Below are 12,598 nucleotides of genomic sequence, written 5' to 3' on the forward strand. Positions count from 1 at the left end.
TCCCTCCAAAGTTAAACCTACTAAACATATCAGAAGTAGATCCATGAGCAGAGTTTGATCATGAGCTTATAAGGGAGGAGAAAAAATATTCTGAATGTTACTACAATTAATGTTGTTCTATTGTCCCATTAGTTATTGGTGGAGTTCTGTATTTTGGTGCTTCATAAGTTCATATGGTGTCTTGAGGTTTGCGTGTCATATTGACAGCATAGGACCATTCAGTGTTACCCCCACAAGAACTGTCCGTAAGACACCCATCAATACTAACAGAGAGACCCCCTCAAGGCACCATATAACTTCTCACCTGCACCCCAGTGTTGCAAAGTTACTTCTTTTGTCTATTGCTTCCTGACTGGTAGGCTGGCTTGTGCGAGTCATGACACATACCTGTATATTCAGGGAAGCAGATGGTCAGAGGTGATTTCTTGATCTTCTCGGCAAATAGGTCTTTCTTGTTGAGGAAGAGAATGATGGAGGTATCGATGAAGAATTTGTTGTTACAGATGGAGTCGAAGAGCATGAGAGACTCATGCATTCGGTTCTACACCAGGAAGCAGGTCAGAAAGGAAAAGAGAAAGACAGGCGAGAGAGAGAGAGAGAAAAAGTTAGATTTAGGAAAGGAGACTGTTTACCAAACCAAACTCTGGGAAACGGTTAGAAAGCACTTTTCTAACACAGGACACTCATATAACACAAGACAGTTACAAAAGACAAGGAGACAGTTTTATTCTCTTCAGATCAAATCCACTTGCAGTTACTTAGTATTCAACAGAACAGAATCCTAGTAGAGTGCACAGGACAGCAACAGAGCCTCCCGTGATGACACAACCTACCATTTGCCATTCTTGATTGGACCAAAGGTCTGCTTCTAGCCATGGACCACTACCTGAAGCTTCAAAGAAAGGTGAAAAGCCCCCCATAATGTATCTTACCACCTGTACAGTGCAAAACATGGGGGTGGAGGCATATACTTCCTGAATCTTGCAGTTATCCATGGGTGCCCAGAAGCATGACATTTCATTAGTCACATCTGAGTCTGCAGAATTATAAATTGTTGTTATTGGTCATAAAGTGATCTGTCTTGCTTTCAAATTCAGGGGAACTAGAAAATGGTGAGGACTGGAGAATAAAGCAGACTGTAGGCTCTTCCTCACCCCCATCAAATCAACCTATTTATTGAAATCATAACCTTGTCCTTCGTCAGATACCCAGGCCCCATGTTGCATGGCCTGTCTTTTCTGCTGGGTGGAATGGTGTAGCCCTCACCTCCTACATGAGGCAGAGAAAACAGAAGCTTCCATGCTCAGTTATGCATCTTGCTGGCCATCCCTATTCAGTGATGAGTAGAGTTGGATGGGAAACAGTTTTCAAGAGTTTGCTGTTTTTCCCCATCTCAAATGAGGACAAAAAGTCAAAATCTCAAATATTTGTGAACTGAAAAACTGGATTTTTTTTTGATCTTGGGTCAGTTGTAACTTTTTGGATTATTTTTGAAATGTTTCATTTCGATTGACCTTTTTTGTCTTTTTTTTTTAACCCTTTTGGTCCAGTCTGACTAGCTAACTTTTTTTCTTTGGATGGAAAGTTGTTCTGAACCAGAATTTTTTAATTTAGACAATGTTGAAACAAAACATTCCAACAACTGACACTTCTTTCTTCTCTTTTTTTGAGATGGAAAATTTGTCAAAACCCAAACCTGTTTCCAGAGCAGTTTTGATTGTGATGAATCAGATTTTTTTTTTCAATGAAAAAAATCTGTCAAACTTCCCAGCGAGTTCTATTGGTGACTGCTCAATTGCCTACCTCAGCTGAGCAGCAGCTGGTCTGGCGGTCACTCTGCAGAGTAGCATACGTTTTCGGTTGCATGGGGAGAAAAGGGTACGGTGGTGATCTCACTACTGCAGGAATGTCAGATCAGGGACAACTGAGGAAATTGAGGTATGTACTGAAGTAGCCCTGTGCTCCCACAGTGCACATAGTACTTATGTATCAGTCAGTAGATGCCAGCCAGCCAAGTAGCATCAGACACATGGTATTACTCCTCCATAACCACTATGGGCTATATTCATGCTAAATACACATCATGGTGATGCTCCTAGTTTTGAAAGGAGCAGAGTTGTTTGTGTCAGCGCTGTCCTATGCCCTTGTCCCCCTTGAAAGTCGTCAGTCTGTCTCTGAAAATCTCCGAGTAACAGCAGGATTTGTAAAGAGTCCTGACCCTAAAGGATTCAACACATTGAAGAAGTAAAATGAACCAAACTTCTGTTCATTGGCCAGTGTCCAAGCCCTCCTGATGTCACTCTGCTGGGGGTTACATGAGACGGTGCTCGTAGCATGAAGCTCTTCAATGCCAGGACTCTGACTCAGAGGCTTATTGACACAAACAGTTTGACTGTGCCAGGCTGGGGTGTGGATCTACCCCATGCGAGCATGCGCACCCTGCTGACGCATGCTAACAGTTCATTCGAGCTAGTCCCGTTAACGAACTGTTATTGTGTCAGCAGAGTGCACATGAACACTTAAATCATGCCGGGTTACTGTGGACTAGAATCACCCCCAGCTTGTCGCAGTCTTATTGTTTGTGTAGACAAACCCTAAGAGAGATTTTTAGTGAATCTCTCTGTATCGGACTCTACTCCTAACACTGCGTTTGGTGGCTTCTCAGCAGCTTCTTAATTAAATGTCCCTCTCGTAATCTGGTGAGGGTCACATGAGGTCTGTGTTTTTTTTTAGTGATGCTATAGGACTTGTCACCAGAAAGGGATGAAAAGAAAAAAGACCAGACGAGGTTGAGCTAGTGTGAATTAGCTGCCAGAAGCCACAGAATATCCCGAAACGGAGTGTTTTCACTCTTTCACTGTCCCAATTGCATTCTGTCATGTTCAATGGCTTGAGATGCTTAGCTTATATAAACAATTATATACACAAGTCATTAAAGCATGGACTGCTGGGACTGCAAAGACCAGAATACACAGCACCACAGGCCCTTTCAACAGTAAAAAGATTTTTTTTTCTCTGCATAAACTTACCTTAAACAAACAACCCCTCCTCACAATCCAAATGCCATTTGCTATCATTCTTCTAATGATCATGGGCCAGATTTTAGACACAGGCCACCAATTTTGTGTCCATAAATTGCCAGTGCAAGTTTGCCACTTTGATTATTGTGCTGACAAAACCACAAGTGCAAAAACAGGGCCCCAGTTAAGGCTAAGATGAAAATGTCCTTTGTCAAAGTCATACAGTGCAATAGTTACATCGTCCCAGCAATGAATTCTGTTACATTGTGGAATAGTCTTCCAAGACAGCTGATGGCATTTCTACTGCCTAAGTCATTTAAAACAGAACTAGACACAACACTATTAAATGTACCACTTGGAACAAACCTGGAACCGGATGTCACTGAGTTAAGAAAACAGAGATATGGAGGAGAACACTTCAACCTCCCTGGCCACACTATAGCAGACCTTAAGGTGGCCATCCTGCAGCAAAAAAACTTCAGGACCAGACTTCAAAGAGAAACTGCTGAGCTTCAGTTCATCTGCAAATTTGACACCATAAGCTCAGGATTAAACAAAGACTGTGAATGGCTTGCCAATTACAAAACCAGTTTCTCCTCCCTTGGTTTTCACATCTCAACTGCTAGAACAGGGCCTCATCCTCCCTGATTGAACTACCTCATTATCTCTAGCTTGCCTGCATATATATATACCTGCCCCTGGAAATTTCCACTACATGCATCTGACGAAGTGGGTATTCACCCACGAAAGCTCATGCTCCAAAACGTCTGTTAGTCTATAAGGTGCCACAGGATTCTTTGCTGCTTTTAGAGATATGGAGGGTTTTTATCCCTTGAACATTCTAGAAGAAATGAGCAATGAGATTGACACACAAACAACTGAGAGATTGATTCTCAGACCAGTGCATGTGTTCTGGGTGTTATCAGCGCTGCCAAGAGCGGGTTCGGGCCCTGGTGAAAATTTTTTTCAGGCCCTCCCAGCAAGGGCGGACTGACTAAACAAGGCCGACAAAGCTGGGTCCCTGGCCCTCTTCCACAGCACTGGGCCCCAGTAATTTGTACCAGTTTCCCCCCCCCAACATCGGCCCCGGATGTAATGAGACTAATTTATGAATTTGACAGAGCTAGAAAAATAACCTTGTCAATTGCAGGCCCCAGAGCTCTGTAACCTATTCCCTAGGTTGATCAGTAAGAATCCTACCCTTGCCATCTTCAGGTCACAAAGCAAGATTCACTGTTCAGTAAAACATTTCCCAAAGAACAAGGGCAGAAGCAAGTCTGAGATCATGTTCAAAGGAAGGAGCCAGTTATTATTTCAGAAACTATGATGGAGAAGTGAGAGGCCCTTCTGGATAGATCCAATTGTTTTCTATAACCTCCATACCATACGTAGTTACTACTTGGAAAATTCCCTAGAAACCCTGATTGATGGAGGACTGATCAATATACCTGCATTGGCAGGAAGGTGGTAGGTCTTTTCTCTCTAACTTCTGCGATTCTACAAAACATACAAAGCAACTGCATGAAAGTGAATATATAGACCTTATGGAGTTTCCAAAATGCATCCAAATGAACCAAACTAATACTTACAAAGGGTTGATTGAAAAGACTTTAGGATTAAAAATACACAAATTGCATCCAAAAGAGAGCCCTGGGTGTAAAGGAAATCTATGTATGAAGAACATCAATGAGAAAACACCAGAGCGCAATGACCCTATGTACACATTAGCCCAATATAATGCCATTACCATTCTCCTGGAGTCAAATAATGTTGGCACAGTGCTTTGAAGATGTACATTACTACATAGGCATATTATTTTATTTACTTCTAAACATTACTATGGCAGTAATCACTGTAGCATTGTTACTGTATTGTGCTTTACTTCCATCCCCACCAGAGAGATCGTTGTCAGCATTATCTGAAGCTAGCAAAATAGGTTAGTGTTTTGTTTTTTTTTTTGTTAGGGCAGATATTTGTTTCAATGGGAGAGGTGCTGTTGTGTCATATAGACATTCGTTACCTGTTGCTGTGCTCTGTTAAAGGGGCAAACATTTTTACCTGAGCCAAGTTAAATAAATAAAGGGTCTCTTTACTGCCATCTATGAAACGTGAATTGAAAAGGAAATAAATAGCCCTGACTGAAAAGTATTCATGTAGAAATTTTCTGATGGGGGGAAAAATACATTTTTCATGTCAAACTTTTTTCACTGTGGGATCAACACTATAGCTGGTGTTCACTGAAGTATGGTGTGACTATAACACACATTCTGAATATCCTGCCTTCTAACATGGTTGGGTATTCCACAGTACACTAGACTGAGGATCTGATCCTGAAAATCCTCCATGTGCAGAACTGAGATTGACTTAAAACATAAGAACGGCTGTACCGGGTCAGAACAAAGGTCCATCCAGCCCAGTATCCTGTCTACCGACAGTGGCCAGTGCCAGGTGCCCCAGAGGGGGTGAACCTAACAGGCAATGATCAAGTGATCTCTCTTCTGCCATCCATCTCCATCCTCTGACAAACAGAGGCTAGGGCCACCATTCCTTATCCATCCTGGCTAGGGGCATGTGGCCTTCTTGCAAGACTGGTCCCTAAATCTTTCCTTTGGAAATATATGGAAACCCCTCAAAAATGTTTTAAAATGTAAAGCAGTTCTTGAGCAGGTGACTAACATTTTTCATTGAATTTAGCTGCAACCAGACAGAATGCACTTATATGCATATATGTGGTTGCCCAACTCTGTGGAAGTAAATAACAGAATCTCATTGACTGTCACATGGCTGTTTTCAGCTAGCCATGAGCCAGGTTTGTTATCATGGATGTAAATATTATTCATTAGCCAATGAATTTATTATGCAGCCTCACTACATAACACTGGAAGCCACTCTAAGCAAATTTTAGTTTAAGAGTTTTATTAGAAAAATAAATGCCAGATCTTTCCCACAATAGTGCCCTCATTCTCATAGATTCATTCATTTTAAAAACTCAGCTCTATACCCTAAGGCACTGAGTGGGAAGGAAGGAAGGGGACTAGGGGAAGAGAGTGAGTGAGCACTGTTCTCTTTTAAGGAATGGGAAACACTAGGAAATAGTGATAAGTAAATGGACAGATAGGCAGGCAAGACATTTTATCCATTGATTAATTCAGCCACAAAATTTGTCTCTGTATAACTCTGCTGGCATTTTCTTAGTTCATGAGGTCGGAAAGAGTTGTTAACAAAATGAGAAGTTTGTCCTCTGTAGCTGGACGTTGGTCTTTATGTATTAGCTGCTCAATCCTGCTAGGTTAACATTAGTGTCCTGTTGCAGGACAATGGAGAAATGCCAATTAACATGTCATATTGTGGCCCACAAGGTCCCTTTGCATGGCAAGAGCAGTGCAAAGGGCCTTCAAACTGCCCAAAATGGGCAGCTGAAGATTCCTCCAGCATGGGCTACGCTGGCTTTATGGCAGCCTCTCTCAGTTGTTTCCCCAACCCCTTTAGCATAAGGGACAGGAAGAGGCCTTAGGCTTTAAGTCAGGGGGACTGGAAGCTGCCCGATTGTGCCATGCCAGCCATACAAAGCAGACTAAGCGGATTTACCCTGTGCTAAGGTCTGGCTCACTATGTTTGCATTGCCTGCAACTCACGATTGCCCTGGAGGCTTTAATAACTGGGCTCTGGTCCTGCTCTGACACTGTGGTTGGCTGGCTTGAAACTCTCAAGATGGCCTGATTAACCAATTTAGTGTCCACACTCTCTGGAGACTTAATGGTATCACACGAACAGGCTTGGTGTAATTAAACCACATAGATTAATACAGATCCTTTACTGCCTTACTAAAAACCCCTTAGAGATTTAAACCACAAAGAATTTAAAAAAAACAACTGAGTTGACTTTTTCTTATGTCTGCTCACACCCTTTTGGTCATGTTTCTTTCTACCCTGCATTTCACTGAACTTGGACCCTGAGACCAGCTCGGTTTGTTTCACTTGGTTTCTAGTCCATTTCACTTTCTGTTCTCCTGCACTAGCTCAAAGGCTGCTGTGTTTAGTGCTTCCAACATTTCAGGGTAAACTTTAAATCCAAAAAGCCTAGTTTCATTGATGTATTTTTAAAACATCATTTAAACATTTCTACTCCTATTAGTAGTTGTTGATGATGATCATATTCTAATGAAATAGAAAACCTTAGTGTTAGGTCAGATTGTCAAGCATTTTAGGCCTAACTCCCTGCCCCTCTCCCACAATTTCCTTTGGAAGTAGACAGAATTATGCAATGGGCATTGGAAGTATGAGTAATAGGTGCAAATAGTTCCACATTCAGCCTTGTTTAGCATTATGAAAATGAATGTATTGGGCCAAATTCATCCCTGCTGTAAGTCCGTTGCCTAATACAATTACATCAGGGATCCCTGGTTTGGCCCATGCTGCCTTTCTATCCTTAATGCTTTTTCTTCTCACTCTTAATCCCTGTAGTAACATTCTGAGTAGCACGTTACTTCGTGTTTGTACAGGAGCACTTAAAAAACAATGGTAATTATAGTGCAATCAGAGAATGCTGCATACAGCAGTCATTGGGCCATAGTGTCACCGATAAGGGAAAAACCTGTGTTAGGCCCAGGAAGCACCAAGAATTTTAACTCGTGGAGTTCCTCTGAATCATCCCATCAAAGTATGAGTTAGTCCCTCTGTGGGAAGAGTAGGGGGAGCTGGCCCTCCAAACCTTTGGTGTCTCAAGATCTCTGGGGAAACCCCAGAGAATTTAGGATCATCAAGGACGACTGTGGATTTGTATTTCTCCTTGCTCCTCCAGCTCCTTTCCCATGGAGGCAGGTTTCCTTCAGGAGCCCTGCCATCAGTCTGTATCTTACTCCAGGTGCAGTGTGGCACCTTCCTATGTTCCTTCTATAATTTGTGGGAGTTAATTTCAGGCAGGGTCTTGTAGAAATGATAGTTTCAGCATCTAAATTCTCAGCACTTTTATACAACTACTCTGTTCTACAAGCTCTAAAGCCTTTTGCCGTGTTTTGCAAGGCTGCTAACTGTTACTATCCATTTTCATTAGGTACATAAAGACCATTGAAATAGATATAATTAAGGAATAGCTTTTCAAAACTTCATGTGCAAAAATTTGAGTGCAGTTGGACACTATATTTGCGTGTTGCATACTGTCATTGCTGATATAATTCAGCAGTTGCATGCTTAAATGGCCAATTTATGTGCACAGCTACAGCAACTGATTATGCATGTTTGGGAAACAACTGGTGGGGTTATTTTTGCTGTTGATCAATGGCCAGCTGGGACTTCTGTTACCTTGATTGCCTAGTAAAACATCATCACTCCATTTGACTTCCATGGAGTGCCTTAAACATGGCCATGTGTGTTTCCTGTGAAATAGACAAACAGTCGCTTGGAAAAAGTGTACATTGGGGCAGCCATTGAGTTATGATTTCAATGGAGAAACAGCAACCGCTGCTATTACTGATCACAACAGATTTTGAAAAAATGTTATTTCCACCCTAGGAAATACAGAATATAGTGGAAATCATCGGAGCTTTGCTAAGTTGAGGTGTAATGACTGACAGCCAAAGCATGCACACATTTTGTATTTACTGTAACATCTTTGGGAACATAGGATGTGCCATACAAGATCAGCTCAAGTTTAGTATTCTGCCTCTGGCAGTAGCCAGGGTAGTGTCAGGAGGCAATATACCGGCACAGACCAAAGTAAGGTAATAGCAGGAATCCCATTTAAAAAACCCTCTCTCATATAAAAATAAATCTCTAGTAAAAATCTTCCTACTAATTAATAATATTAAAACATAGCTTTCATATTTCACCAGTAGGTCTCAAAGTACTTTACAAAGGAGATCAGTATCATTAACCCCATTTTACCTATGGGGAAACTGAGGCACAGAGAAGGGAAGTGACTGGCTCAAGGTCACCCAGCAGGCCAATGGCAATGCTGGGAATAGAACCCAACTCTTCCAAGTCCCAGTACAGTATCCACTAGGCCAAAATGCTTCTGTCTATGCCACTGTGGGGCAACCAGCTGGTCAGTGCCATAATATGTACGTATATGCAGGGCAAAAATTTGCTGCTATTAATAATGCTGATCATTTGTTATACATTTTGGTAGACCTGCTGCACATTACTGATTCTCAGTTACTACAAGCCAGCTGTTCACCTTGCCTCTGGGACTGTTTAGGGGCCTGCTTGGCCCCTGTTGAAATTAGAGCAGCCCTGGGGTTCCTCTAACTTACGTTTGGTCTGCTCTGGCTTTGTAGCATATGTAGACAGCAGAGAATAGCCAGGCTGTGTGTGTATTTCTTAATGAAAAGATGACCCAGTTACACATTTAGGAGTTTACAATGAATGTTTTAGTAACGAATAATTCTATTAAGGGTGATTTGAATGTGAACGTCACATGCAGTATATAGCAGATGTCTGATTTCATCTTACTAACCCTGTAACCCTGGATTGCTCTGTAGTTCTCTAACAAAGGCCAGCTGTAAATGCAGAGCAGTAATTTTTCCATGCTCCAGAAAATCCATATCCAGTAAAAAAAAAAAACCAAAAGCATTTGGTGCTTCTTCATGGAAGCCTACTCAAACTGCCACCACTCACTTCATTTGACTGGCTTCTTCAGGCTTCCATAACATGTGCCATATGATTTTTCCTGGTCCCTTTTGGCGTCTCAGTTTGTTTAAGGGATATCACTCATGGAGGAGGAATAGATGAGGCAATAAACAGCATTTGTGGGGAATTAAGTCCCCAAGTGAAACTGAAATGACAATAGCGTAGGATGACTTCAGGCATTGGCATAAATGGCTCTGGAACTTTATTGCTATTATAGGACATGATTTAAAAAAAAATCACAACAGAAACAAATGTTTCATTTTCTTCGGAGGTCTTGAAAGTTTCTTCACGGGTCAGGTTTTCTAAACCTTTGATCATTTTTGTTGCTCTTCTCTGGACTCTGTCCTATTTCTCCACATCTTCCCTAACGTGTGGTGTCCAAAACTGGACATAGTGCTCAGCTGAGGCCTCACCAGTGCTGAGTAGAGCAGGACAATTACTTCTCATGCCTGACATACGTCACTTCTGTTAATACACCCCAGACTGATATTAGCCTTTTTTTTTTTGCAACTGCACCACATTGTCGACTCCTATTCAGTTTGTGATCCGCTATAGCTCCCAGATCCTTTTCAGCCACACTACAACGAAACTAGTTATTCTCCACTTTGTAGTGATGCATTTGTTTTTTTCCTTCCTAACTGTCATGCTTTGTACTTGTTTCTATTGAATCTCATCTTGTTGATTTCAGACCAATTCTCCAATTTGTCAGGATGGTTTTAAATTTTAATCCAGTTCTCCAAAGTGTTTGCAACCCTGCCCAGCTTGGTGTCACCCATGAATTTTATAAGCATGTTCTCAGTTCCATTATCCAAAACAGTAATGAAAATATTGACTACTACCAGAACAGACATCTGTGGGTCCCCACTAGATAAGCCTTCCCAGTTTGACAGCAAACCACTGATCACTACTCTTTTAGTAGGTCTTTCAACCATTTGTACATGCACCCTATAGAAATTTCATATAGATGCCATTTCTCCAATTTGTTTATGAGACTGTCATGTAGGACGGTGCCTTACTGAAATCAAGACATGTCTACTGCTTCCACCCTATTCACTAGGTCAGTAACCCTGCCAGAGAAGGAAACTAGGTTGGCTTGGAATGATTTGCTCTTAACAAATCCATGCTGGCTGTTCCTTATAACCCTATTATCCCCTAGGTGCTTACAAACTGATTGTTTAATGTTTTTGTCCTAGCATTCCTTCTCAAATCTGAACCTTAGAGTCCAGAAAATGAGATACTAGCATGAATTTCCCTAAGCTTAATTACCAGCTTAGGTCTGATAGGCTGCCACCACCCAAAAATATAGTGTTTTGGGGCACTCTGACCTCCCCAACCTTCCCTGGGGACCCTTGGGTTCTTAAAACAAGGAGAAATAAACCATTTCCCCCCCTTTCCCCCTCCCAGAATTTCCCTCCCTGGGCTATCCTGAGATACTGATCTAACCTCTTAAATCACCATACAGGGAAGCATCTCCCTTCCCTTTCACAAAGAGGCAAACAGATTCAAGGAAAACAGAGAGAGATTTTATCACTCCCTCCTCCCGTCTCCCCCACCCGTCCTGGTGAGTTATCCCAATCCCCTGGGATAAAACAAGGGAAACAAACAAAAAAAAATCAATCAGGTTCTCCAAAAAGAAATCTTTTAATAAAAGAAAGGAAAAAGTAAAGAATTATCTCTGTAACTTCAAGATGTAAATATTACAGGGTCTTATAGCTTACAGACACCAGAAAGAGACTTTCCCACCAGTACCAATACAAATCAAAATATTCCCTGCAACTACACATATAAAAGTTAACCAGCCAGATCCACAAATGCAAATAGAGTAAAACAATTAAAAAGCCTAAACCGCCTGTTTTACTTACTATGTGAAAAGAAACTTAGAGAGCCTGTAGTAATGTCTGGTCTCTTTCAGACCCTCCGAGAGAAGAACAAAGAACTCGCACCCAAACTTCCCTCCACCCGAATTTAAAAGTATCTTGTCTTCTGCTTGGACTTCTGGTCAGGTGTCCAGTTTCCTGCTTGTAACCCTTTACAGGTAGACATTAACCCTTAACACTCTGTTTATGACAGTTTTATAAGGAGGAGGATGATCAATTGTTCTCCATGCTCACTGAGGATAGGACAAGAAATAATTTGGCTTAGTTTGCAGCAAGGGAGATTTAGGTTAGAAATTAGGAAATCTTTTTGACTATAAGGATAGTTGAGCTCTGGAATAAATTACCTACAGACACTGTGGAATCCCCCCACCACTGGAGGTTTTTATGAACAGGTAAGCCAAACACCTGAGAGGGATGGTCTAGGTTTACTTGGTCCCCCCTCAGGCTGGGGACAGGACTTGATGACCTCTTGAGGTCCCTTCCAGCCCTACATTTCTATAATTCGGTGGTTATTTGTTTTAAAGTGATATGATTGGATATAGGTAGTGGCAGTAAGGTTAAGGTTCAGTCTTTCTATGCTGCAACTGGTGGACATCCTTCTCTTTGTGTCTTCTGGGAGTCACCCAAATTGTAAAAGACCTTTGGCCTAAATTCACAAAACCGATTCAAGGGTTATTTTCAAAGGAGAGAAATGCTCTACCTACTCTGTGATGGTAGGAAATATCCTGATTTACTGAAGTTAAACAAAGTTAGATACCTGTTTAGCATCCTTGAGACCATGTCAATAAATGTGTTTCACCTCTGTGGCTGCAATTACAAATATCCACCATAGAAGTGTGGATCATACTTAGGACAGAATTAAGAGGAATGGGAAACTTCCCACTTGTATTAAGTTCACAAATGAATTATTTAAGGAAAATGTAGTGGCTGAGATGAATTGATTAAAAGCTAATGACTGCTAACAACTTTTATAATACCAGCATAGACACATACTATTTATTTGGAAAACAACTGTATTTCTTCCCAACCAAGAATGATGCCATGATATTTAAATGGATTTTCATGCATATGAGTA

The 12,598-nt window shown here is 41.4% G+C and overlaps 1 protein-coding gene across 2 annotated transcripts in view; it reads right to left on the minus strand.

Moving 5' to 3' along the window:
* The window catches only part of GNAO1 (G protein subunit alpha o1), a 301,610-nt gene that overhangs the window by 13,809 nt on the left and 275,203 nt on the right, over window positions 1–12,598 (minus strand). For both annotated transcript variants that reach the window (XM_030581690.1, XM_030581689.1), the window contains exon 7: window positions 388–541. In XM_030581690.1, coding sequence (XP_030437550.1) covers window positions 388–541 — 154 coding nt within the window. The remainder of the gene's footprint in view (window positions 1–387; window positions 542–12,598) is intronic.

This window comes from Gopherus evgoodei, chromosome 12 (assembly GCF_007399415.2).
Source record: "Gopherus evgoodei ecotype Sinaloan lineage chromosome 12, rGopEvg1_v1.p, whole genome shotgun sequence".
NCBI lineage: Eukaryota > Metazoa > Chordata > Testudines > Testudinidae > Gopherus > Gopherus evgoodei.